Source organism: Corvus cornix, chromosome Z (genome assembly GCF_000738735.6).
Source record: "Corvus cornix cornix isolate S_Up_H32 chromosome Z, ASM73873v5, whole genome shotgun sequence".
In the NCBI taxonomy this organism is placed as follows: domain Eukaryota; kingdom Metazoa; phylum Chordata; class Aves; order Passeriformes; family Corvidae; genus Corvus; species Corvus cornix.
In genome coordinates this window covers 68,739,472-68,766,501 of record NC_046357.1, presented here as the reverse complement: position 1 = coordinate 68,766,501, position 27,030 = coordinate 68,739,472, and the positions used below count along the sequence as shown (strand labels likewise).

The 27,030-nt window shown below is 39.3% G+C and overlaps 1 protein-coding gene across 6 annotated transcripts in view; it reads left to right on the top strand.

Annotated features, from left to right (window-relative positions):
* The first annotated feature begins 905 nt into the window (after nucleotides 1–905).
* The window catches only part of FER (FER tyrosine kinase), a 162,037-nt gene continuing 135,912 nt past the window's right edge, over nucleotides 906–27,030 (top strand). Inside the window, exons 1-4 of one of the 6 annotated variants that reach the window (XM_039567680.1) lie at nucleotides 906–949; nucleotides 14,162–14,273; nucleotides 19,870–20,128; nucleotides 23,846–24,019. In XM_039567680.1, coding sequence (XP_039423614.1) covers nucleotides 19,922–20,128; nucleotides 23,846–24,019 — 381 coding nt within the window. In that variant the 5' untranslated portion in view covers nucleotides 906–949; nucleotides 14,162–14,273; nucleotides 19,870–19,921. Of the gene's footprint in view, nucleotides 950–1,373; nucleotides 1,512–4,099; nucleotides 4,842–14,161; nucleotides 14,274–19,869; nucleotides 20,129–23,845; nucleotides 24,020–27,030 lie in introns of those variants that run through there. The other 5 variants (XM_039567681.1, XM_019289608.3, XM_019289607.3 and 2 more) reach the window with 5 other exon arrangements.

Here is a 27,030-nt window from a genome sequence, read left to right as displayed (position 1 = left end):
TCATCCCCCCTTTTTCTTTCCCTTCTTTTTTTGGCCTTCATTTTTCCTTCCATTTTTTTCTTTCTTTTTCGTCGTCTTTTTTCCATTTTTTTTCCTTTTCCCCTTCTTTTCCGTTTTGTTGTTTTCTTTTTCTTTCCCCTTCCCTCTTTTTTCCTTTCTCCCCCCCCCTTTTTTATTTTTCGCCCCTTATATTTCCCCCTTTTTTCCTTAAACCCCCATTCTCTTTTTCACCCCCTTGCTTTTTTCACTTCCCGCTGCCTCTCCCTGACGCGGAGCTGCCGAAGCATCAGAACACGGGGGGACTCCTTGTCCGTCTGTCCGCCGGCAGCTGCGATGCCCAGGAGTGACTGTCCCAGCATCTCCCACCGCCGAGCCTCACGGCCCCCGTCCCGCCGGCACCACAGCGTCCCTGACGGCGGCGGCGGCAGCAGGGACCCGCGGGGACGCGAGGGGTGTCCCCACGAGGGCTGAGGGTGTCCCCATGAGGGGTGTCCCCACGAGGGTGAGGGGTGTCCCCATGAGGGTGAGGGGTGTCCCCACGAAGGGTGAGGGGTGTCCCCACGAGGGGTGAGGGGTGTCCCCACGAAGGGTGAGGGGTGTCCCCACGAGGGGTGAGGGGTGTCCCCATGAGGGGTGAGGGGCGTCCCCACGAGGGGTGAGGGGTGTCCCCACGAAGGGTGAGGGGTGTCCCCACGAAGGGTGAGGGGTGTCCCCACGAGGGGTGTCCCCAGTATCGCGGCGCGGGCCGCTGGGGGGCCTGGGGAGCGTTGCCGGGAGACGGAGGCGCGCAGGAGGCGGTGGCGCGCGCGCGCGTCAGCGGGAGGCGGACCGCGCCGCCATTGGCCGGCGGGGCGGCGGGGCGGCGCCGCGCCCATTGGCCGGCGCGGGGTCACGCGGCGCGGGCGGGGCCCGTGACGCGCGCGGCGGCGGAGGGGGCTCGGCTTGTCAGGTAGGGACGGTCCGCGCGCGCCGTCCGCGCCCCCGCCGGCGCCGCGCCCGCGCCGGGGTCCGACCGCCCCCGCCCGCCAGCGCCGCGCCCGCCCCGCCCCGCCCCGCCCCGGCCCGGGACCCCGGGAGCGCCGAGAACAGCGGGAGCGGCCGGGACCCCCGCCCGGCTCGGGGGGGCGGGCGGGCCCCGCGCCGGCTCTACCTGCGGGCGGGGCGGGGCGGGACGGGCAGCGGCGGCCGCTTGCGCTTCGCTGCGCCGGGGCGGCGGCGGCGGCGGCCGCATCCGGGTCGCGTCCCGGTCGCGTCCCGCGGGGAGGTGTCAGAGGCGCCGCTCGCCCGGTGGCGGCTCCGCCCCGGCAGGGCAGGGGCAGCGTGGCGGCGCGGATCGCGCCCCCGCCCCCTCCCCCTCCCCGGGTCGCCGCCGAGGTCCGGGCCGGGGGGCGGGGGAGGCAAAGGGCGGGTTCGGCCCTGGGCTGCCCGCGTGTCTGTTCCTCTCCCGGGCTCCGGGCGGGCTGGAGGTGCTGGACTAGCGGGAGGACGCGCCGCCACCGCCAGGAGCTGTGGTGGGTGACCATCCCCGCGGCCCAATAAATGCAACAGCCGGGGGGGGTCGGTTTGGGTTTTTGAGTTCTCTCCCTCCTTGGTCCCTCCGTGACAGCTCTGTACAACACAGCGGCTGCCTTAACTTCTGCATTAGCGTTGGAGCCTGCACGGTGGGGCCTTCTCAGTGCAGCTGCCCCGGCGCTTTTCGTGTGCGTTTTAATGCTTTGTGTGTTTAAGACTTTGGTATCTGCAAGGGTACTGAATACTCACATATTTGGTGTTCGAGAATAGATTACACTGAAGGGCATTAAACATCCCTTTTCGTATTGGTATATGTTTCTGTTTGGTTTGACTTTACATGAGCATGCACCCCTGAAATGACACATCCCGTGTGAACACCAAGGGTTTTGTAAGGCCTTTGAAACAAGCCAGCTCATTTTCTCTTTGCAGGAGGGCATCCCTGCTTTTCAAGTAGGTGAAATAACTTTTCCGTGCTTTGAAACAGACTGGCTCAAAGTGGCTTTGGTGCTCTGCTGTATTCTAATGCAGATTCCTTTGAAGACTTGCAGTGTGAAATAAACCAGGCGTGGTGCATGAAACTTTTTGACTAAAAAAATTTATTGGGTATTAAAATAAGTTAATTTTACTTGCTGAATAATACCTAACAAGGAGATTGCTGCTACAGTTTATTACATGTAAGTGTTAGTCTTTGAGAGTCTCAAAGAGGTGGGACATGCACACATCATCTGCTCACAGTCAAAGCAGATTGCAGATGATGGACACGTAGGTTCAGATGGAGTAATGATTATTGTTGGTGAGACTAATGTATGTTCCCTTATTTTATAAATGTCTTTTTAATGTGGTGACAGAAATTGTCAGTACTGTTACAATTTTAAAGTTGTTAACCCCAGAAGAGTTGGACTTCAGAGATTCTTCTTTGAGGGAGGATATCAAGTCTCATGTGTACAAGGTCGCTTACTAGCTGAGCAAAAGCTCAGTTATCCATCACCTTTCCTGATTTTCTACAACTGTAACTTCATGTCACAACTGAGTCTTTCAAAGGAAGATCCTTTGTCACTTGGTATTTGGATTGCCAGTATATAAAGTGATCATGTAGAAATAATTCTGATACTTGAAAGCAAAGACAGGCCGGAGAAGGTGATAAATAATATAGAGAACAGAAATTTTCAGTTCCTCTGAAGTTGTTACATAGAGTTTAAAGACTAACTAGCAACAAAAGATAAAATAATGTAAAAGTGTGTGCCACAGGATGTCCAGCCAATTTTTGTATCAAAGAACTTTAGTGCTGCAAAGGTGAGATGGACCTTTGTTAAGAGAGGAGGAGAGGTGACATTTGCTCCACTAGATTAGGGATATTTGACTAAGATCATAACAAGGGAAGTCAGGCTTGGCTGCGGGCGTTGCACTGCAGTTAGGTGACATGGGATGTATATTTCCATACTTAAAATGTTCAGAGCTCATTGTCATTCTTCCTGCCGTGGAGAGCAGAGCTGCTTTGGTGGTATGAAGTTGTGTTAGATGTGAGAGTGGGGCAGGCATCTGGTGGTCTGTTCTTTGTCCGTGGGAAACCCCCTCTCCCTGCCTGGTCTGCCTTCCCCACTTGCAGCCTGCCCTCGATGTTCCCTCAGCTGGGAAGCAGCAGGATGAAGGAAGGTATGTTTGCCATGTCAGGCTGAAGGCGGAGAGAGCTGGCAGCATTCCCGGAATTGCTCCATACAAGGAGATGGGCTAGGAGCATGAGGTCATTATTTCACAGGGAGGAGTTTTTTTGCAGTGTGTGGGAAGTAGGTCTAGGAATAGGAAAAGAGATTTTTTTGCTGGGGGGAGGAGAAACGAAGCAGTAAAAGAAGACAGGAAAGCCTAAACGCATTCTAGTAGGAAGTAAACTGCGTGTATGCTCCTATTCTAAGATAAAACTGCCCACTTAATACTGGCCTAATTATATTGTTGATGTGTTTGCCTTGTAAAAATGGATTTCAAAAACTTAGTGGAGAGCTTTATTCTACGGTAGAGATAGTCTTGGAATTGTTGAGTAGTCACCATTTCATTAGGGAGTTAAAGGATTTAAAATTCTGTGCATGAAAATATGAAGAAAGTTGCTGCTGTTTAACATTTGTGTGAGGTAAATGTAGCATTTCTTTGCAAAGGTTTATTTTGGAAACTTTTTCTCAGCAGCGAATGAGTGAAATTCATAGCTTTGTTTCCAGGGTTTGAGAGAAGATAGTTACCTCTCATTTTAAGAGCTGTGTGTATGGTCTCATACAGTACATACAAAGTTTTGGTGAGGATTTGTAAAAAACACCTAGAGCCCTTCTAAAATGGCTTTTATTTTTGTGTTTGGGATTATTATTTTTTTTCTCTTGTAGGACAGCTTCCTTGGATGGAAGTCTTTGATTGCTGTCAACTTGTAGCATGAAATGATATTTGTGACCATTACATTCTTTTCTATTTTGTCCTGCAAGTTTAAATGCAGAGTTCAGTTTGGTTTTGAGTGTAATGAGTTTAATAATAATAATAATAATAATAATAATAATAATAAAGTAAATAGTAGGGAATTTTTTAATTCCTGTGTGTTTCCCTGATGATAATAAAAATAAATTCCCAATAAGTTAGGGCTTAATGCTGTTTTTAGTCGGAGTGAGTGAACTGTACTTCATGACATCATTCTACTTTGGATTTCAGATTGCTGTTTGTTCTGTAGTAACCAGCTTCCCTTGCATTGGTGCCTTCTACACCTGAAAATGCCAGGTGCTTTAACCACATGCAATTTCAGACTTTCTTCTTCATATCTGGGTTTCCTATTAACCTGCTTACAGTACTCGGATGTGTGTCATAGCAGTCTGTAGAGACAACTCTCTGTACTCATAACTTTACTGCAGTTCAGTGGCTGATTTCTGTCCCCATGTGTGGGTATGGGTTTCACAGAATTACTGATCTTTGGAGAGTACTAGTTGGCTCTTTAGAATCTTGTTTATGTTGTGTGCTTGCACCTTGAGCAACGAGGGTATTTTGTTAGGCTTTCTGAAATGGCTGCTCTTGTTTTCTATTGAGGGGACAGTTACTGCATGGACAAAATCATTCCTTTAGGTTGTTGACTGGGTGAATGTGGAGTAACAGCGCTAATTGTATACTGTGAGAGCTTTCTGTGGTGTAGCTTTCTGTTAAGACAATCGCATGAAACTAACTGTCAGCTGTTGAGGGGGAAATACAAAAATCATGTGTACACTGTTAATCTGTCTTTTAGGTATGCTGTACAATATTGCCTGCACGATACTGTTGTCCACTTCCAACCCTCTCTTAGTAAGAGCTAGTAAGAAAATAATTAGTGAGTAAGTACTAAATGGTTTTTCTTGTATTTGGCATTTTTCTATATGGCATTCATATCTTGGTCTGAAGACAGCTGTCTTGCAATTGTCATTACTTGATCTTGAGTCTCACAACCTTTTTTTTCATACCATTATTCTGTAAGTGACTTATTTCAGTACGAGGAGCCGAAACATTAAGAAATTAAGCTTAAGTGTAAAACTAAATTACCATAATTAAGACCTAGTGAAAAATCAGTTATCTTGTAAGTAGTGGCAACCTGTGAAGAGTTTGTGAATTGTTGCATATTATGTAAGCACTCTTTGCCAGAAGCAGAAGTTAAATCCAGAGCAGTGTTAAAGTGCGTTAATCATGAGCCGTTTGTTCGCCGAAATTGCCTGTTTAGTAAACAGGAGACATACAATTATAGCAGTGAGTGTGATAAGACTCGTGAAGATGAGCCCCTCTGACAAAATGCTGAGTCATACTCAGAGCACTCCATCATCTCTAATAAATGAGTTGGGCATTTTTGGAGAAAAGGCTGTGAAAGTAATTGCACAATCACAGAGTGCATATTCCAAAGAGGGTGGAATTTGGGTTTTCATCCTCATTTTGTGCATCTCTTAATTTTGTACTTGGTTTGTCAGCTTTGCTGCTTTTTGCCAGTTCTGTTTATGCCTAGCATTTTGCTTTAGAAAATTTGGAAAATCTTATTCCATACATTGACAGCATATTGTATCTTACATGGTTTGTCATCACATTTGTAATGTGTGCTGTTTGAATTGAGAGTGGCAGTTATAAGTTGTTTTCTTTCTTAAGAGAGTTGGAAAGGACGTAGATTTAATGGTTAGTTAGTAAGACAGGAATTATTTTATTGAATACTTGGTGCTCTAGCACTCAGACAACCTATTAATTATGGCTCAGCTGGTGGAGGTTGTTAGCTGCTGCACTAGTAAATGACAAAATTCACCTTTGGTAGACCTATAAACAAGTAGGAGTAGCATCATAGGATAAATTTTGATTTTTGAATACATAAAGTTTGTTCTATCTACTGTTAAATTGTATAAATGTGTTAAAATATGATCACTGTGGTGTATTGCTATGGTGTCTGCTCAAGTACAGCTTTTTAGAGTTATGCTAAAGCTTCCTATGTTTCATGTGTCTTTAAGATAGCATCTGACTTCCTAGTTGTGGCTTCTGCTTTGAAATGTTCATACGTGTAGAACAATAACCCATAGCATTTGTATTCTAACTAAGTTTCAGGAAGTACAGATAAGGGGGTACAGTCAAGCAAAGTGGTTAAGTTAAAAAAATGTGACAGTTTAAGCATTGTAAAAATGGTATTTTTGAAACAAGTAGGCAATCAGCAAAATGTGAGAATTGCAGTGTTAAGGAAAATCATACAACTTTGCATCAGCTTTTTACTGATTAAAAAATAGAAAACATGAATCAGAAAAACACATCCTTTTTTATTTTTGGTATATTTGTTGTATTTCAAGACTGTGGATGCTGTATTTCTTCCCAAGGAGAGTGTCTTTTCTGAAATTTCCATGATATGGTTGATAAACTGAAGTTCACCAGATAAAAGGAAATGCCTGATTTCCCAAATACGGAAAAGTGTTGGCAGCTGATGTATGTATCTGAAAAAGCAAACAGTTCTAAAGGGTCTGTAACAAAGATAGAGGAAAGCTATATAATACCTAGTTATGCCTTCTGGATTAGGTGAATGTTGAAATTTGAGTGGAAGATGTCTCATCAGTGGATGTGTTAAGTAAATTTGAAGTCACTGTTTTAATTAATTTAATTGGCATCCAGATAATCTGATTTATCTAAATGACTCCTTTTTTTTTTTTTTAGTATAAGAAGGTAGTTATATGCCATTCTTACCAAGGTCAAATTCTCAGGTTGAGTCAGTTCTTGTGCTCCTCCATGGTCTTGTAGTTTTCCATGCTGCGTGCGTTCTGGCTCTGCTTCTCTGGAGCCAGGTGGTACCCTCTGAAAGGAAACCTGCTCGTAGCTGATGGGAGTTTTCTCCAGGCTCTGCTTCAGCCACGATATGGAAGCTCATTGCAGCAGATTTGTAGAACAGTCTTCAAGAGGTATCCTGCCCCTGTCTGCCTTGTGTCCCAAGGCTTTATGTTTCCAGGAAGCATGCAGTGCATACCCTGTGCAAAAAATCAGTCTGATGGGCCATGACATGGTGATTTCTTGTGCTCTAGTGTTTCATCACCAAAGTCACCCCATCCAGGCTTGGGGAGCCCAAATGAGGAATGTAGGGGTTAGCAGCCTGGGTGTGGTCAGTGGGCTTTTGAGGGGGAAGCTGCCATTTCCAAAGCTCTGATTAAGCAGATGGTAGTTAACATTTGGCCATTACAATATCATGGCTTGTGTCCGGCTACCAAATTTTTCTCAGATTAAGTTGGGATTTCAGGTTTAAAGATGCAGTCAGTCAAATTCCCTTCAGCTGTCTTGGAGTACAAAAAGGCAAGAATTCTGAGAGAGCTAAATAACCCTTGCCTACAATATAATATTATTGTCATCTCTAACTTGTTTCTGAAGACTGTCTATGAAAGATGCTATGTTATAAAGAATACTGTCCTTTTAAATGAAATATTGTCTGCCTGGTATGATTTCTGGAAAGAATAGTTTTGAGAGGCAGAAGGAAAGACTGCATATAAAATATTAATCTCTTGCAATAAAAATCAGACAGGCTGAATCTTACTTATGCAAATCAGTTTCCATGTGAAGAGTCCAAGCATGCACATGCACTTCAGGACCACATGTCCAGACACCTGGAAGATTAAACCTCTACCACTCTTAATTGTTCATAATAGCATCCGTTAATTAAAGCTTGATCCATTCATACATTTTCAAATGAGAATAATACCCTTCAGAATGAGTGTTCTTTACAACTAGGATGGCTGATGATACCCAAACAAACCTGACTGGAACTAAGGAAAGAATGGGTAGGTTTCATTATGTATTTTGGTATATATTTGTAGAATATATGTATTTGAAATTTGTTACACACTTAAAGCATGTAAGAAGGTACAAAGGCATAGTTCAGTCATCTCCATTTCTGGTGAGAGTAACTGTATCCCATTTAACAGAGAGTTGTCACAGTATCTTTTACGATATGGAGCATGGGAAGGAGCAGACAGTTCAGGAACAGCAAACAAAGGCTTGAGGCAACACCTTTCGCTGAACCACACAGTATGTTATATTTCTTGCTGTGTAACAGCCTGGAATATCAGCAGCTGGGAGGAGACGGGACTCTCATGGACCTGTGGTCCTCATCGCCAGTATTTTCTGTACAAAATAGTGTGTAATCAAAGTGCATTAAATGTGGTACCAAGTGATGCCAAGGAAATAAGTGACCTCAAGAAGACTGAATGAACAGTGAGTTAACTAAGTAGAGGGCTTAATCAACCAGGATGTAATTAGTATAATGAAGGAGGAAAGAAGAAGAAACATCCTGACTGCTCTTTGGATTTCTTTTCAAAGAGCAATAAATAGTTGGAACTAGATTATGCTTCTCCTGAGGAGACCAGTATTTTCATATATTACGGACTAATGGCAGATTTGTTATCTAATTGTTCTGTCTGAAGTGAGACATTCTGCCTGATACTGGGCCATAGGAAGAAATTAAATGCCTCTGGACCTTTAAAAGTTTTTCACATGCTGTGAATTTATCTTTTTCTATGGCTGCCCTTAAATCTTGAGAGTTAATACAGTTCTACTGGAAGAAGCTTCTAGCAGTATTCTGGATTTCTGAGTTGAAATGTGCAATGGTAGCAGCCAGATGAATTTTGGGACCTGAAGTCTTAAGGGAGGAGTCTTAGGTGTAGCTTTGTGATGATGAGAGACCCTCAGTAGGAGTATTCTTCAATCCTGTTTCCCCTGGAGAGATGCTTACATAGGCAGCCTTGGGAGTGAGAGTTTGCATGTGGATTTTGTGTGTGTTCATTGTGACTTAGCATGTATTTATCTTGAGACAGATGGATATCAAGATTTGAAGCACTACTTTCAGAGGTTTGGGGTATTTTTTCAAGTAAAGAAGACTGCTTCCTACCTTCAGACTAGAGGACTTGGTCTCTAATTGAAATCTAAATATCTAAAAGAAATCAGCAAAGACATAAGTTATCTGTGCATAGAATAACTCTTTAGGCAAGGTGGTTACTACAGGTACTTTTTAATTTCAGTGCTGACTTTTGCTGGAAGCTGTTTCTACCTTTGCTAGTCATCTAAGACAAGAAATCTCTTGAAAATGCAATAGTTTAGTTTTCTTTAGTTGCTCTTTTTTGCTCAGAAGTTTCTTTAATACACTATATAATATATACTTTAAGCAAGCTTGAGACACTGATGCATTTTTTATTCTGTTTTCATTTTGCGGCCAATTTTTGGACATTTTAACATTATCTAATTCTTTGTAATTCTGGAACAGTCCTTTTCTTTAGCTGGTAGAATTGGTAAACAAGGCTGGAGATGCACAGTACCTGCCCCATGATAGTAATTTTAGCAGCCTTATCCCGCTGAATCCATTTTTCTTCTAGGATTTAGTGTGGAGATACATGTTGCAACACTGCAGAGTTGAGAGTTCAGTGAAAATTTGTTGGTCAGGAGCTCTCAATTGAGGCCATGCCTTTCCTTGCATCCTGGAACTGAATTTAAGGAAAGTGTAATTCTTGGAAAAATAGAGGAAGGAAAGCTTTTTTTTCTTGCAAACACATGAAAGGTAATGAGAAACTAGGTGTGTTTACCCTTTGAAAGCAAAAGGGGGGTGTGTGGCTTATTTTGTCACTTTTTCAGAGTTACCAAGACACCAGAAGAATCTTGAAGCATTACTGCCAGGATGTGTCTTGTGTTACCTGGACTAGCTCTTTTCTTCTTAACTTGCATCTGTTTTCATCTTCTTGTTTTTCTGCCTGGTGAGATTCAGTCTTGCTATTTAGCTGTGACTGTGAGGTAGAAACTTCTACTGGGTGGAAGCAAAAATAGTTGAGTAACTGCACCCAAAAAGCACTTACTGCATGGTTCACTACCAGATACCAGCTCTACCCTTTGCTCATTCTTTCACAGAAGTCCTGAGACAATAAAGAGCATGCTGAGAAAGTTATCAGGCCGTGGGAAGTAGCTGGAGGTGTGGTGGAGAATGAGATTACTGTTTAGAATAGTCTTGGCAAATGGGAGATGTCATCTGGAACAAAGTAGGGGTCAGTGAGCATGAAAGCTCACTGGCTGGCTGTAGGCTGGACAGAATGGATGTGTGGTAGGGGAAGAAATAGGAAGATGAAGTTCTGTGGAGAACATGAATTTTTGGATAACTAACAAATAAGGATATATTATAATGTTGTTTGGAAGAGGGTAATCACTTGGGCAAGGAGCTCGAAAGTAATTTGAACTAATCTCTGTTCTTCTCAGAGTTGGTTGGTCCTAGAGTACCCCACCATTTTAGCTTCTGACTTCTTAAGTGAGGTGGAGACCAGTTGGGGGATGTTTAGAGGATAGCAGTGGTTTAGAAAATGATTTAAAATGAAAGATTGAAAAAAATCAGAATTGTGACTTGTGATGCTAGGCAGAGAATCTGGGAGCTGGTTTTTTGGGCTTCTTTCTGCCTTTTTTTTTTTTTTTTTTTTTTTTTTTTGACTGCTGACAAGTGTAAATCGCATTCTTTGGTGAAGCCCACTGCTTCTTATTTGCACGTCTTTTTAATAACATCACAGCTGCAGGAGCTGCTAGGGAAAAGCATGGACTTCCTACAGCTGCAGGGATAAGAGAATGAGAATGCACTGTTTGAGGATGTTTGCACATGACCAAGTGAAATCCATGTAGCTCAGTACTTGCTACTGTCAGATAAGAGATAAGATTTGTGCTGTTGGCACAAATGCAGAGTAATAGTTCCTGTTCTGCTTTTACAGTTTAGACACATCTTGAGATGGAATTCTTGCTGTTCTAAGATCTGTGGTTTTTTAATGAATTTTTATAATTATTCTGTACTTCTTTGTTTCATGGTCTCAGAAGTGTCTTTAGGCATTGAATTATCTCATTTAATTATTTACTAGCCAAAGAGGTACATAAGAGCAACTTTTTAGAAATTTCATTTGATGTTCTCAAGTTCTTCTGGAAAACATTTCAGGCATCTGACATACCATATCACTTTGTGCCACGATGATTTTTTTCTTTTGGTGTACTTTGATCTTAGACATGTCATTCTTACCTGTTTTGTGAGCTAAAAAATTCTCTTTACTTTCTCTGTGTGTAAGCTGCTCCACACTATGATCAATATTATCTATACCTTTTTTGGTGCTTTATGGTTTTCATGAGCTAGAAGAACTTGAACATATAGGAATACCACTAATGTATCAGCAGCATAAGAATATATTACATTTTCCCTTCCCCTCATTAAAAAATAGTCTGATATTCTGGGTGGTTTCTAACCTGACCACTTGAAAGTGCTGAACAAATGTTTTTGAAGGTATGTGTTCAGAGACTACTGCAACTTTTTCTGGTAATGATATTAAATAGCTCCTACCAGTCTATTAATGTTGCATTTATTGACACGTGACTTCATCTGCTGTTTTCTATTCTTGCTGCTTAGAGTTCTGAAGTTCTACGAATTTTGTAACGATTTGTCAGTTTTGATTAATCATAGTAATTTTGTATAAAGCACAGATGCTTCTGTAAAGACGCATAGGCAGGTAACCATTCTGAAGAGCAGCCCAGTCCTGGCACAGATTATGGTGAGGCTTCTGAGCTCTCTCCTCTGTCAGTCTTTGTCTCTTGAGTCTTACCCTGCAAGATCTTCAGTTCTCTAGCAGCTTCCTATCAGAGACATCAGCAGAAACTTCCCACTTTCAACATCTTTTTCCACAGGATCCTTGATTCCTTCACAGAACTCTTCAAGTTCTGAAACTTGATTTTGCTCTGCAAAAGCTGCATTGGATTTTTTTTCTTTTGAATTATTCTAGTCTATCTACAGATTCTTAGGTATGGTTTTAACCACATTGTGCACTACTGAAGTCAGAGTGTGTTGTGCTTCTTCTGATTGCCTTGTCAGCTCTGAAAAAAAATTGATCTTTTTCCACTCATGATTCCTCTTTGCTTAGCTCACCTTAAGCCTAAGTTTTTGCAGAATTAATAATTTGGAAATTTGATAGCTGACGCTTCAGTGCTTTGGCTCAATAGCATCTGACTCTGGTGAATTTTTACTATTAATTTCATATTTTTAATTGCTTCTCTGATGCTTTGTTTTTAGAAAATGTCTTGTATATCCTAAATCTAAAGAGGATCTGATTGGAAATTGGCCTTAACTGTCTTGGTAGTAATTTCAGAAAACAACAGGTCATCTAGGTTTTCTGCTCTGAATTTATCTTCTTATAAATCTGTCTCTTATGTCTTCATTATCTAGGGGATGATTGCATTGAGGTAGCAAGATGTCTGTAACTATCAGAGTCTGCTATGTTTGAGCTCAGAAATGGCAGTGGAAATTTTGTGAGATTTTATTGCCCTCTGACAGATGGCTGTGCAGTTCACTGGAAAGCTTTTATTACGCTTTCCTGTACTAGCTAGTCTATGCCTATCAATTAGACCAGCATTGGACTTGTATTACCTGCTTTAAGTTCTACTAATGACCTGTGTGCAGATGAAAAATTGCACATAGGTACAAAGTCAGTGGTAACTGGAATTCTAAAGAAAAGTTGGGTTTGCATTTAATTTTTGTACTGACATACAAAATTCTGCACTATAAAATACGTGGTAGAGTAATTCTTTAAAAAGAAAAAATTATGTTCACTTTGTGTGCAGGGAGCAGAAGATAGAACTTTTTTGTGTTGAAGTGGCTCCAATCTATTGTTTCATTTGATAAATGGAATTTTTTTAAGGGCTTCATTTTACCACATACAATTCTTAACATCTGCTTGAAACTTGAATGTGCCCAGGTGCTGATGGTGGTGTTTGTTCTACTTTCACGAGTCCCATTTGAATGTGGATTAGGACTTGTGTTCCTGTCCAGCGACAGTCTGGTGTTTCCACCTGGTTTGTATTTGTGTTAGAAAGACTGGAGCCAAATTGACTCTAATGTTTGCTCCTGCTTGTACCTTTTTGCTGGTGAAGACTTTCCCTAGGGCTTTGAAACTTTGGAACAAATGATTTTATATCTGTTTTTTTAGAAAACTGATGAATTTTATAACGTTTATAATCTCCTGCTTTTTTTTTTTCTCCTTTCGTATCTGCTTGCATAGCTGCTGTTCCTTTGCGGTGACTGAATGTTAGCATCGCTCAATCTTTTCTATTTTTGGTCATGGAGAATAGAAATTTTGTATTTATATTAGGCAGTTCTTTGTTTCTTGAACGTCACTAAGTAACCAGAAAGGAATACTAAATAATGCCTGCTTAAATGTGAACTAAGCCTATCCCTTCATAAGATTTTATAAACATGTCTGTGATCAGTGCTTTGTTTTAAATAATGGAGATTTTGAAAATAGTTTTGCTTTCTTCAGCCTTACGCACCGTGTCTTTCTTTCAGTTTTGCTTTGTGTGTTTTTCTTATAAGGGCAATGCTAAACTGTTATGGAATGTCTCATCTAAAGTTGGACATTCTAGCATGAGATTGTGAGTGAATGCTTATCATGAGTCCACATGTAGATTTTACAGTATACCTTGCACTTGTAAGCTGTATGCAAAGCTCGTTCCTTACCATTTTTTATATTTTATATACTTTTTTTCTTAGTATAAACCGTCAAAACCTTCTGTGTCAGTTTGCTTCACCTAAATTGCAGTCCAGAGTTACAACTTGAAATTTTGGTCCTGCTAGTCATCCTAACTTCTTGACCTCTTACTTTTCTAGATATTAGAGTAGTTAGAGCCATATAAGAAATTTATGTGTCTTGAGTGATTCCTTTCTCATGTTGCCACTTGTCGTGTTCAACTTTATGAAAACAGCACTACTAACTTCATCTTTCATATAACAAACTTTGGCCTTCCAGGCCTTCATTTTCCTGGTTAATGGACTTCTGTTTCTGTTTTACCAAGGGCAAGGTTCATAAATAAATAAAATTGTCTAATTTTTCAGCTACAATACTCTTGTCATAAGAAATGCCAAGAACTTAAAAAAAATCTTCTCTTGCATGTGTAGAGGCAAAATTATTTCTTCACTCAAAATTATGTGTATACTTTGAGAAGTCTGCTCTTTTCTTTCAGTTAAACTTTATCTTTTTTTAAAAAAAAAAGCGGCTGGCTCCTGGTAATAATCTGAAAATGCGGGGCAATGTACCTAAGTTTGAATTTTGCAATGTGTTTGAAAATGCTGAAATAGTAAAAACAAGTTTGCTCTTTTTTTCTTTCACAGAGTCCCCAGAAAAGAAAAAAACAAGTGTATTTCAGAAAGTGAAAATCAGAGGAAGTAGCTGCTGACATAGGAAAACTGTACTAAAGGACATTTCTGGAGGAAAACTTCTAAGGTATCTGAGCTAAGTTATGCTTTGCAGAAGAGCCTTCCTGAAAATCAGCTGCCTGCTTTGCTTGGAGTGGACCAACATTTCAAATCAGCTTTGAAATAATCAGACTAGCTTTTGTTACCACTTCAAGTGTTTATTGTTGACAAAAGCTTTGGGGAATGATTAATTTTGCTGGTTTGTTGTATACACCATATCCATGCATACAAAGATGATCATCTGAATATTTGGTTAGTGTAAACAAATGGTAGGTAAAACATGTGTTTTGGGTTTCATGGTCTTGTGCATTCCAGGAATAGATTCTATGCTAACAGAAATGTCAGTTGTGTGAATGTCTAATTTTTATTTAAGATGGGGATGGATAGCTAAGAATTGATTTATTTCATTATTTTAATGGAATGTAGCTACTGTAAGCCTCACATTGAAAAATTGAGAGAGACTGTCTAACAAATTGATAACGTGTTGTAAAAATGCTTTTAGATCAGTACAGAAGTCTTGATTTTGAGGATTTGTCTTCTGAATCCAACTCCTCTTTCTTTTCTGATTTTGACGTGCTTTTTTTTAATGTTTGTAGGAAGTATTTGCAAAATAAAGGGCATTCTGTATTCTCTGTGATTTGGAGCCTATGCAGATTTAGGAGCAATCTAAATTCATAGACAGCGTATGAAGAGTGAGAGAAGCCAGATCTGCGCTGTGCTTTCCTGTTCTGAGTTTAGCTGGGGGCAAGGTGTGCTTTCTGGGTTTGTGGTTTTTTTAGTTGCCTGCCTTGTCACTGGTACTGTGAAACCACAAGTTCCAGCTGATGTGTGTAGATCCATCATTATTATAAGATTACCAGTCACAACCTTGGATATAATGATGGCAGTATGTAGCAGAAAGCACCAGTTGTTGTAAGTGTAGGGAGAGCATCTTTTCAAAGTGTTGTGTTGTACGTGTTCTCTTCTTGCTTGCTCATTTCGTTTCAGTCAGTGTCACACACAGGACCTTTGGTCTGACATGGCATGGCCACTTTCATATGTCACAGATAGATTGCAATTCTTAAATTAAATGTAGATTGGTTATTGAAACTATTTTCTTCAGGAAAAGAATGCTGCTGGAATCCAGGAACATGACTAACTGGAATATTGGCTTTATTTCCTGAGGGGAGTGTTACATTATTGAAGGATTATGTGACTACCATTGAAGTTTCTTACTGTTAGGCTGATAAAATTTAACACAGATTTGTTTGGAATCTGACTGCACCACTGTGTTGGTGGCTGAGAGAAGTTGTAAATTGTCTTCAGTAACTCTGCTTAAATTTAGAACAGTTTGAGATCTGGTTGCTCATTCACACTATATTATTAAATGTACATTCAATGTGTACTTCCTGTGAATGATTAGTTGATTGTTTTGAGCATAACACTTTAAAGAAAGTAAGGCCTACTTTCTTGGAATTGACTGTCAAACATATTTGACTCCTAAGCTTAAATATTTTTTGACTAATTCACATGTCCAGTAGTTTTTTTTTTTCTATATCTACCTCTATATGTCTATATCTGTCTTAGATTTCAAAAAAAAAAAAAATAGCTTAAACTCATGGTATAGTATTTTACTCATGGTACTAGTATTTTACTGCTTTTACAAAATGTGCTAGAATTCTGTTTGAAACTTCACTGGCATGTCAAATTATGCAAACTTCGTTCACATGTGGAAAAAGAGATAAACCTCACGGGTATCTACCAGAAGCAGAAGAAATCTCTTCACAGTAAGAGTAAAGCAATTCCTGAAGGTTTTGTTCTGTATGAAGTTAGCATATCATATTTGTTGTTATCACTTCTCCATCTAGCTTCTTTTAAAACATGATGCCATTTCTGTTTTTTTCTTCTCCCATGTTTTTTTGAGAAATACTTTTTTTCCCCAGAATAGCTCTCACACTGTATTTTCATCTTGCATCATCATTAGAGAAGAAAGTATGTTTGTGTCTCAAACCCACCACATCTCATACCAGTTCTACGTTAAAACTTTTCTGGGTTCAGATTTTGCTGTACTTCTCAATTTTGCCAGTAGTCTGTGATTGAAGAATCTGTTTAGGAATCTGTGCTTCAGTGTGAGTATTTTAATGGTGTATGGTAATGATGCCATGATGATTTTTGTCTTTTCTTTTATACTTCTGTTATACATTTTTTACAACTTCTGTATTCTCAGTGCTTTTTGCCTACATTCTTGGACTTGTTTGTCAAGCTGAGAGACTAAACATTTTAGAAACGTCGTAGTTAGGGATCAGTGTGCCCCAGACCCCAAGGTCCTCTCCAGAACACATTTTGTAAACTAGGATAGAACCATCCAGGGGAAGGTTCCTTGGGGAGGGGGGACTCATTCGAGCCTCTCATTGGGGAATTTTTGATAGATTTGCTAATTAGTAAGACCTATAATGTTATACCAGATCTTTTGGGGGGATTGGCGGTGGGCATTGTGGTGCATTCAACCTGGACCTAGTGCACCTAAGGATCCTTAAAATAAATACCAAGGTAAAATCCCTTTTTCCCTTCTAACCGTGTCTGACTCTTGATTTTAAGACCAGAAAAAGGCTTCAGTAAAGCAAAAAAATACAGGAATGTTAGTTTTCCATAATCCAGTAGCTGTGAACAAGGAGGATCACACGATGAATAGCCCAGCTGGTTTGCTGTCCTTAAACATCTTCTGGTGCCATGGTTGGAGACACAGGGCTGATCTAAATGGGTCACTGTGCCCAGGTGATCATTGTGGGTCCCTTCTGACTGAATTACTCTGTTCCATTGGTCTGACCCTGTAGGGCAGCTGTCATCTCACCTGTGGTCACCAATGAGGGAGATACCAAGCTTGGAAAAATACCTGTCTGTATTGGTGCCAGATACTGTCTTTTTGAACGCTGGCCTTTCAAAATGTGTGTGTGTTTTTTAAGAGCACTTGAAAATCAGATTGAGTGTTCATATGTTTGGTAAATCTTACAGTTCTGACTTCAAATAAATGACTGTGTGATCTGTACTGTTAATGTTTAGGCTATTAAAAAATTAGAAGTGGTTTTAAGTGACAGCATTGTTTTTTAGCTTATCAAAATTTAAGCTTAGTTGAGTGGCTTAGGTCTTGAATACTTCTTCACCGCTTCTTGTCTCCACAAGACGTTTGGATTCAAACGTCTTGATTGAATGTTTTCTTAATTTACATGGAAGTCACATGGCAGCTGGCTTAGCCATTTGGCAATCATCAGTTCTGAGTCTTTATGCTTGTTAGTGTTAGCAAATCAGAGTTTTATCACTTCTGCAAAACAAATTTTTGCTGTGCTTCTTCTGTCACAGTGAAAGGAATAATTTAAAACAAACGCCAGAGTCCAATGTGTGTATAGTTTTTGCCTATGTATCCAGGCATCTAATAGTGGAATTGGAAAAAATCTGATTCCTGCTTCGTGAAGAGCAACTTAGCAGGCTGGAGTGAGATATTGTTGGGTCTTTTGTTGTATTGATTTTCATAATCCTATGGCTCCTCTGTAAGTCAGTAGAAGCAGACTGAAATATCACATGCCGAGAATATTTCCTCCTTTCCTTGCCATACTGCCTCTCAGTAAAAAACAGAGGCTAGGGTAAAAGCAAGCAAGCCATTACTTATAGCACAAGGCCATACTTCACTGTGAGATTCAGTTCCCATCTCTTCTAAATCTGGAATGTAAGAAAACAAGGATACTATCTTTTCCCATGGGTATTGTGCTAGGATAGTTAGGTAATGTGCTAAAATGGGGTAGGAGAAAAATGAAAAGTCATAAAAGTGGATCTAGATCTAGAGGGTGTCAAAAATTCACTAGTGCAGCTTTAGTCATGTTAATAAACAGGGGCTTTAAGATTTTTTCTTTGGTTCATGTTACTAAATTGTTTGTGGTTCTGTAAGACTGTTCCTGAATTTTAACTGTGGAGGTATTTTCATTAATGTTACTAATAATGACATAGTTCATGAATACAGCCAACATAAACTGTTTACTGTTGCTGTGTATGACTGAATTCCTAGCCATCAGGAATAATTCTGACTAAAATATACAGCTTCAAATTAGAGAGCTTATGAAAGCTTGCAATAGGTTTAAGGTTACTCATACAGCCTTGACTTGGCCTGTATTGTGTAGATACATAGTAATGTGGCACTGTTCTAGTTTTCTTTACTGGATCTTTGTTTTGTTATGTAGCATGGTTTGTGTTCTAAGAATAAACACATCGTACATGAGGCTTATTTCAGAGGCTGCTTGAGGTTCTGATTTGCAAAATCTTCTGAAATTTTGTGCAGGAACTGAAGCCAGTAATATATTTATTTTTTCTGAATACCTAATATGCTAAAAATGCTAGGCACTCTGAAAAGTCTGTCTTTAAGCCTTGTACATACCAATATGAGCTGCCACAGTGTCAACACTAGTTCATGTGTCAGTTCTTAATGTAAAATAAGAATATTAGTCCTACTTCCCTCAGTGGACTCCTAGGAAGATAAATTTGTAAGTGCCTATAGAACACTGCTAATTTAAGAGGTAATGTAAAGCCCGTGAAGAAATAGGTATTTCTGTGTTAAAAAGAACCAGGACTTTGCTGTAGTGCGGGAATTAGTGAATAGGCAGTGTACAGGCTGTGGCTGCGCTGCAGTCCGGAGATAAGGGTTGCAGTTTATATAAGTTTATCTTACCTAGCTGGAAGCTGATTAGTATAGGAACAGGTGGTTGGTGTGTACACAGAAAAGAGGGTTCAGCCTACGTTACAAAACCTGTGCAAGAGTGTGTAGAAATTCCTTATATGTGTGGTTTCAGCTCTTCCACAATGTAGCTACCTGTTTGTCAGCATCAGATGGAGGTGTTTCAGAGCTAACTCTAGTAATGTGTCTTTGGCCTTCAGTTCTACTACAGGATTGCATAAGGCAGCATATCTTACCTGTTTATCAATCTTACTTTATGTCAGTTTGGTGTACAATAAGACTGGACTGTCCTAGGGTAAAATGGTGTAAACGAAAGAACTCTGACCCTGGGGACCAGTGTATGGTTGAATGGAAAACCTGGTTTGGGATATTTTCTGGTTTCTGGGAGGTGGAGTCTGCAAGTTTAATGGCCTGTTAACACAGGGTTTAGGAGCAAACTAGCTTCTAAATAGTTATCAATTTCCCACAGATGCAGTGCCTGAGAGCTGATGTTTTATTTGGATTTTTCTGTGCTCTTAGGACAGTAAACACCAGAAACAAATTTTTCAGATCACCAGGAGTAGAAAAGTGCAGTTGGCAGCTTGTCTGGAGATACTGTTAGCTGTACTTATTTGGTTAAATATGTAGATTGGTGTTTGTCTTAGATGCTGTTATGTTTTCTTACATACTGTACTTTAAAGTTAGGGAGGTACCTTTTTGCAGGAATGGAAACTGGAGAGCAGTTCTAAGGCTGAAATCTTTTCCAGTCAGAGTTTGGTGTTCAAAACAGTGCTCTGAGCCTCCTTCAGGTTTATACTGAAGAGGTAAATGTATGTGGTTAATCTTATGATTAAGTTATTTCAGGGTTAGGCATTAATAGTTGCTCTTTATCTCACCAGAAGCTTTTCGTTTGATAATTGTCTCATCAGTCTTGTTCTCGTTTCAGATGTGGTGAAGAGCCTGTATTTTCCCCTGTCTGGTATATAGTGCCTTAAAAAATGGGGTTTGGAGGTGACCTGAAGTATTCTCACGATGCTTTATTAAAACTGCAAGACTGGGAACTACGACTGCTGGAAACAGTGAAGAAATTTATGGTAATGAGAGTAAAAAGTGATAAGGAATACGCATCCACTTTACAGAATCTTTGTAACCAAGTAGATAAAGAGAGCGCGTGTCAATTGGATTATATCAGCAATGTGTCCAAGGTAAGTCTGAAGTGTTTTGTATTTGGAATATCCTTGGGTACTGGGTTTATTTTTGTTTTTTTTGCTTTGAGTTGGGTTCCTAGCCATTCATTTCCTTGAGAGTTAATTTTGCCAAAGTATTTAAAATGGGCTTCTTTTAGTTTCTCAGTGAAATATGTAGAAGTTGAGCTGTAGTCTTGCTTTCAAAAAATTAACTGAACTAGAATCAATCCTGATTTTTGAAATTCAGTATTTTACATAACTGGGTTGAGCCTGCTACTTTGTTTAGTGTTTTGAAAACAAGTATGCTATAGTAAGCTTTTCTTTTAAGGTAGGAACTATTGTTTATGTTTTATAGAATTTGTGACAGAAATAGAAAATGCCAGGAAACCAAGGCAAAGCCTAGCATTCCAGCTGTAACTCACACTGCAGCATGTGTTGTAAAAACAAAACATTAATTCAGGATGTTTCTCATAATGGTGAGGTTATTTTGTATTCAGTTTAAAATAACTGTGTTGACTTTTTAAAAAGGTAAGGCTGTCTGTTTTCCAAATTACTGATTTTCAGATTTAGAGCAAGTCCAGTAAATATACCGATGAAGCAAACTTCCTTTATCACCTGTTTGAAAGTTTTACTCCTGACCTGGATTCTCTACTGACAAGAGAAGACTATTCTGTTTTGATGGCTTACTCAGTTCAGTTCTTGGCCCTTGTGCTGTAGCAGTGGTTACACAGTCCTTCCAGTCTGGCATGAATCCTCATTTTCTCTCTGCAGGAAAACACCCTTTCTGGATCAAGTTAAATTTTAGACAGAACAGTTTTTATGTAGTGGGCTTATGGGGTGGCTGCTTGGACGGTGGCTGTGGCATAGCATTAGGAACAGGACTGCTCCTTGTGCAAGCAGGCTGGATTTATACAGGGTTAAAGTGACTGTGTGTGACTTGGAAGCTGTGCTGCTAGAGCTCGGCTGCTTCAGCACTGTGCAGTGTTTATATATAACATGTTCTGTTGTTGTTTCCCTCCCCCACAATAATTCTTGCCTTGTAAATTGAAATACTGCCCTTTTTTTTTCATTGGCACAGACCATTTATCATTATAAGGCATAAACAGCCATTAACCTTCACATAGGTATCTCAGTTAATAACATGAGCACTTCTTGTGAGCAGATAAATTTCAAAAATCTGGAGATCTGACTTAAGCCATGTTCTTTTTGGCTTGAAAAGAGGTATGCATGTCACATTTTGAAATCTTGTTTTGACCAGAGACACTCAAGTTGTCCTTAAGCATCATTTTTGTTCCCTTTTTTTTTCCCATAAGGAGGTGTAATTTTTCATTAAGTCGCTTCCCTGATTTCTACAAATTTATCTAACAGCAAAAATATTCATATGGACCGGCAGATCTTTTGTATGGGCTTGCCTTAAAATTTCACTGACACCTTGGATTTTAAAGTTGTGTAATGACACATTATCTTACTAGTTTTGGCAGTTAAAAAGCCTGAATTATTGATTAATTTACTAATCTCATTCTAATTTATTTTATTCTTTTGTGATACTTTTTTCTCTCTTCCTGACATTTTACTGAACCAAAGACTGATGCAAATATTATGGGACATATGTATAGTATCTTACGTCTTCTAAGATGTAAAATACCTGTGTTCGGTATTACGGTATTATTTTGTGTTTTGTGGCATTAAACCCCAATAGGAAGCTCTGTAATTTTTCATGGGTTCTGTTTGGTTGGTTTTGTTATTGTGGTTGTTTGTTTTGTTTTGATCTCTAAGTGTACAGCAAGAGCGAGCGTTTAGAAATGGTGTTTGGGAAAATCTGTCCTATGTTTTTTTCATGTGGAGACAGCAAACTTGCTGGAAGGCATGGTGGCAGCAGCTGGTAATGCTAGAAAAGAGGTGTTTTTAAGAGCTTCCAGACAGCTCTTTTGTGTGTGTATATGTCTAAAAAATATTGTTAAGCCAAACACACCAAACAATATTGTATTTTATTGCATTTGTTGGGCTGTGGTCATTTTTTGTGGAAGGAAATGCTTTGCCTTTTCTGCTGTCCCCACCCAGCTTTTTTGTCCCATATAAATCTCTATTTTTGCGTAGTTTTCACTTTACCTTCTCCTAATTTAAAATAGTAAAATATAATCATACAAAGCACAGAAGTCCTGCTTAACTGATATTCCCCTATGGAAACATCACTTTCATCTTTTCCTGGTGGAAAAAGTGATGTGAAGAGCAGGAAAATATGCAAATGATTTTTTTTTAATAGGAAGGGAAGTATTTGCTATGTTTCTGGCTTATTTAAGCTCATTTGGTGAATTGTAAACTAAGCATTTCTTTAGAATACCCTGTACTGTTGAAAAATGCTTTTGTCGTGATTTTTCAGGATTAAAACAGTAGTTCTGTCATCAGTAATAAATCAGCCTTATAGAAAATGGATGACTCTGACTACATTTTCACCTCTGAGGGCACTTTTATGAAATCCTCTGTAACCACAAGGCCCACTCCTCTCACACAGGTGTTCAGTGATGTTTTTATCCTATGCAGCTTTTCAGTATGGGTTCTGAAATGGTTTCCAGCCATAGCAGGGAAGCTTTAGGCGTTGACCTTTTACAACACCACACTTTAAGCCGTCTGGATAGCTCTGTGCCAATCTGTGGGATGTTTACAAGCTGGAGGAAATGTTAAAGATAGGCCAGTATATAGGGGAATCAATTGTCTTTTGTTTTCTTCTCTAGAATCCAGTTTCTGTTGTAGCACTGTCATATAGAGATGGAAATATTATGTATATATATTTGTATACAGGATGGAAAGAAACCCCAAAGCTAACAAACAAATTAATCTTCTAAGGTTTTGATCTCAGGCTGATTTCTGTTTTAGTAAGAGTAAGATAAATGCCAATAAAATTCATATGCTAGCTGCCTTCAAAACATTGTAATTCTGTGGCATGTAGCCACTCTGAAATCTTAGATACAGGACAGCGTTCATTGGCAGGGAGTTATCTTTAAGGAATCCAATGCGTGACAGCAATCTTGAGGGTAGCCAGGGCTTTTATTTGAACTGAAGATGAATTTCGCATTTGTCTGTGATATCTGTAAATGTGTGTCTGTATTCAAAGCCACACACAGCACATTAAGCTGTCCTGAAAACTGACAGAATGTCCAAGGAAGCTATTGAAGCAAGGGTACAGAAAGATGTTGGGTTACAGTGACAGATGAATGTTGCGTCTGTTTGTGCTTTGGTACTGGTGGCCTGACTGATGCTGCTGTGTGAAGCAGCTGATGTGATGGTATCCTCTTAAACCAAGACCACTCAAATGCATATTACTGTCAGGTATTTAGACAAAGGAGGAAGTCAGCGCTGGCAGAGCAGCTGTTGGTGGAAACTGGAGGACAAAGGACGTGGGAGCACTGTTCTCGGGGATGTTGGGGGGTATATTTAAAAAAAAATAAGGCTGCAGTGCTTTCTTTGGTGTTTAGAAATACTAGGACAGTGCTAAAGGGTGAACATTCAACACTGTATTTTTGTCTTCAGTGCTTTTTTATTATTTTATGAATAAGATTGAGGCATAATTTTGCTGTTGCAGGAGGATCTCAAATGCATTTCAGTAAGTTTAAAATTAGTTCTTTTACTGATTTTTTTTAAACAGCAGTGCATCTTTTCCCACAGTTCTTACTAATTGTTTGGTTATTTGTGAGCTGAAGTAAGTAAGTGCTTTTCTGTTCTGACTTTTTTTTATAGTCTTGGTTGCTCGTGGTACAGCAAACAGAACAGCTGAGTAAAATAATGAAGACACATGCAGAGGATCTTAATTCTGGGCCCTTGCACAGGCTTACAATGATGATCAAAGATAAGCAGCAAGTTAAGAAGAGCTTCATAGGTGTTCATCAACAAATTGAAGCAGAGATGTACAAGGTATTTTATACATCTGTGCTTGATAAATGGATTAAAATTCTATATGTTTAAAAATATTAAATTAAGAGTGGATTTTTTTAGTTGCTGTTTCTGTTTGTGCTGTGATAAAAGCATAGTGGGTGATACGTAGAATGCTTAAGTTAAATTTTATTAATTTTCAATATAGTTTTTCTTTCCTGGTAGCTGTCAAGGCAAAGATGGAGAATATCTTCTATATGAATTTCCGTGGACAGTTAGCACTGCAAATGCTCTTCTTCCAATGGAGGATAATTCTTGTGTGACACTTCTCTGTTTCATCTTTATTCCTGTTCTCATTCCACTCTAGACATTCATGGGACTGGGACACTGTAAACTTTTGTTAATGAGTGCAGACTGTTTTGGGTGGGGACAGGATTTTAGTTTCTATTCTAAAATATAAAGCATGTGTAAACCAAACATTTAGACTGCAGGTGGAAGTCTTCAGAGTGTTTTCCGTGACATGTCAGTTGTCCTGCTTGTGTTGAAAGTGCTGTGTCTTGTCAGTAAAGCTGACAGAAATCACTGTTTCATTCAGATGCTCTGGGGAAAATTTAGCTACAGATGTCAAAAATCAGAGTGATAGTCTGAAAGGTCTGCTGAGAGAAGGAAAAGCACTTTTTCTTCTTTCTTCCAGCAGAGAATTTGGGATTTGGAGTAGTGTAATTAAAATGTAACATCTGAGTAAAGCAGTAACGCCGTCACAGATTGATGAGTAAAAGATTCTTGGGCCAGTTATGAGAAGAACTTGGAGCTATTCTGTATTTAAACTAAGAATATTTTAAGATAAATATATTGGCTCTAATAAGATTGCTTCCATACTATGCTAGAATCTTGGCATCTTCCCCAAGTAGGGACTATGGGGACATCTTTTTTGATGCATGGTCAGTAGGCTGTCATTATTTGATAAAACTTCCAAGCCAAATAATCACTCACTGCTACTTACGGATTGGTGCATCTCAAAAAAGTCAGGATGGAAGAAGAGGAAAAACTGGTAGCGTGTGTTAGAAATAATAGAAGTTACAGAGAATTGCATTAAGAGAAAAAGAAAAATAAGAAGGAGAGGCTGAATGGAGTAAGATTGCTGGAAACTCAGGTATACTTTGTAAAGAGACTATGAAATGGGTTTTTTTTCTGTAAATAGGCCAAACTCTAATAAAACCTCTAATAAAAATGTCTTTTAAAATAAGACTTTTCCAAAAAAACATAATGCATATTGAGCACTCGCCAAATGATTATTACAAACCATATTGACTTTATTTAATTATGGGCTGCATAACCATGAAAGTATTTTGCATCCTGCTGAATAAGCTTGCACTGTTGTGTGGTTTGAGGTTATTTTGGTTTGGGTTTTTTCTTTTTTTCCCTTCCTGATTTTCCAAAGAAGTATTTGAATAGTGTTTTCCCATTGTTAGCTGACATTGTTTGTTCGAGGTTTTGTGTACCTGGAGCCCTTTCAGAATGACTCCCTCAAATTCAAAATACTTCTCATGTTCTGTGGTATTACGTCTGCTTTTGTTATGCACAGAGGTAAAATGACAGTTATATACCAGGGCAGTATCCAAAGTGTGTGAACGTCAGTGTCTGTGCAGCTCCTATTTTTAGGATAAGCTGGCATAAAAGTGTGTTTAGGTGAAATACATATGTGTCATCCTTTCTTATTTTAGACACCTCTACGGTGAGGAATCTTATGGGGAAAATTCTTAAGGACAGTAAAATAACGTGGCTTTTGCATATATGTAATAGGACTTGAATCTTGTAGATTTATTCCAGTTTCCATTAAGGTGTTGAATAATTTTCTTTCTTCATGAAATTCAAGGGGGAAAAAAGTAGAGTACTAATTAGAGTGCTAATTAGGTGGGCAAGACCTTTTGAAATAAAAACGGAGTTTAAAGTAATCCTTGACCATGTTAGTTCCTTAAGTGTTCTTTGGGAACAGATATGCTCTTGGTGTTGGTTTTATCTGTTGGAAAAACACAATCTAAAAATCAGTAAAATACATAATAGAAGGTTATACATAAATACAAATGTTTCATAATGCTAGTGGGCTTTTATTTTTCAGTTTTCTGTAAGAGAAGCTGTTTGTGTTATTTAGATCTTAATTGTGATCACTACTTCTTAACTGAATCTTTTTCTCCATTTGCCATGATGTCTTTATAATGTAAGTTTGTTATAAAGTTATTTCTCCTGTATCACTGGATTATTATGTATTATTGGTGCATAATAACAGCAGTTGTGAGTATAATTTGCAGAATGTAAAAATATGAGATTAGTATATGTGATTGATGTGGAGAAAATGTTCTGCCTTTAAATTAAATTTTGCACAGTTGGCCCAAAAATAGAAGCTGTAGACAGCACTTTGTTGGATTTTTAAGGAATTTCATTAAATTTTCAGATGTTCTGGGGGGTGAAAGTAGTGTTATCTTGGCCTTACCTCATGGAAAAAAAGGGAAAATTGTGAACTTCAGCCTTCTTGCTGCCAGCTGCAAGAGGAGCAAAACCAGTTAATAAGTTTCTCTTCCATGATTTTCCCATGGAAGTCTGTTTTTTTGGTTGGGTGGTTGGTTTGGGTTTTTTTTCTGTTTAGAATTTTTTGTTTTTCTTTACAATATTGTGGTTTCTTTACAGTTGTTTGGTATTATGATGGCTGGTTTGTTAATGGCTTTTGTTTGCAAGTTCATGGTTTGGGATTATTTCTGAACAGTGCACTAGTTTTGTGACACAGTGAATGAATGCTGGGGGTAGAAGAGAAAACTTTATTTTAATTTTGTGACCAAAAGTGTTATGTTCAGTGCTCTGTTTCATGGTAGAGGTTTCTTGTTTGGTTGGTTGCTTCTGTAGTTGGGTTTTTGTTTAGGTTTTTTTCTTTGTTGGCTTGGTTTTTCTTTTTAAGGGTTTGAGTTTTACAGTTGATAGACTGCTTCATGCCAAGTTGCTGTTCCTTAGTCATATGTATGAAGTGTAATGTCTAAGAATTCTGCTTTTCTTTTAGGTGC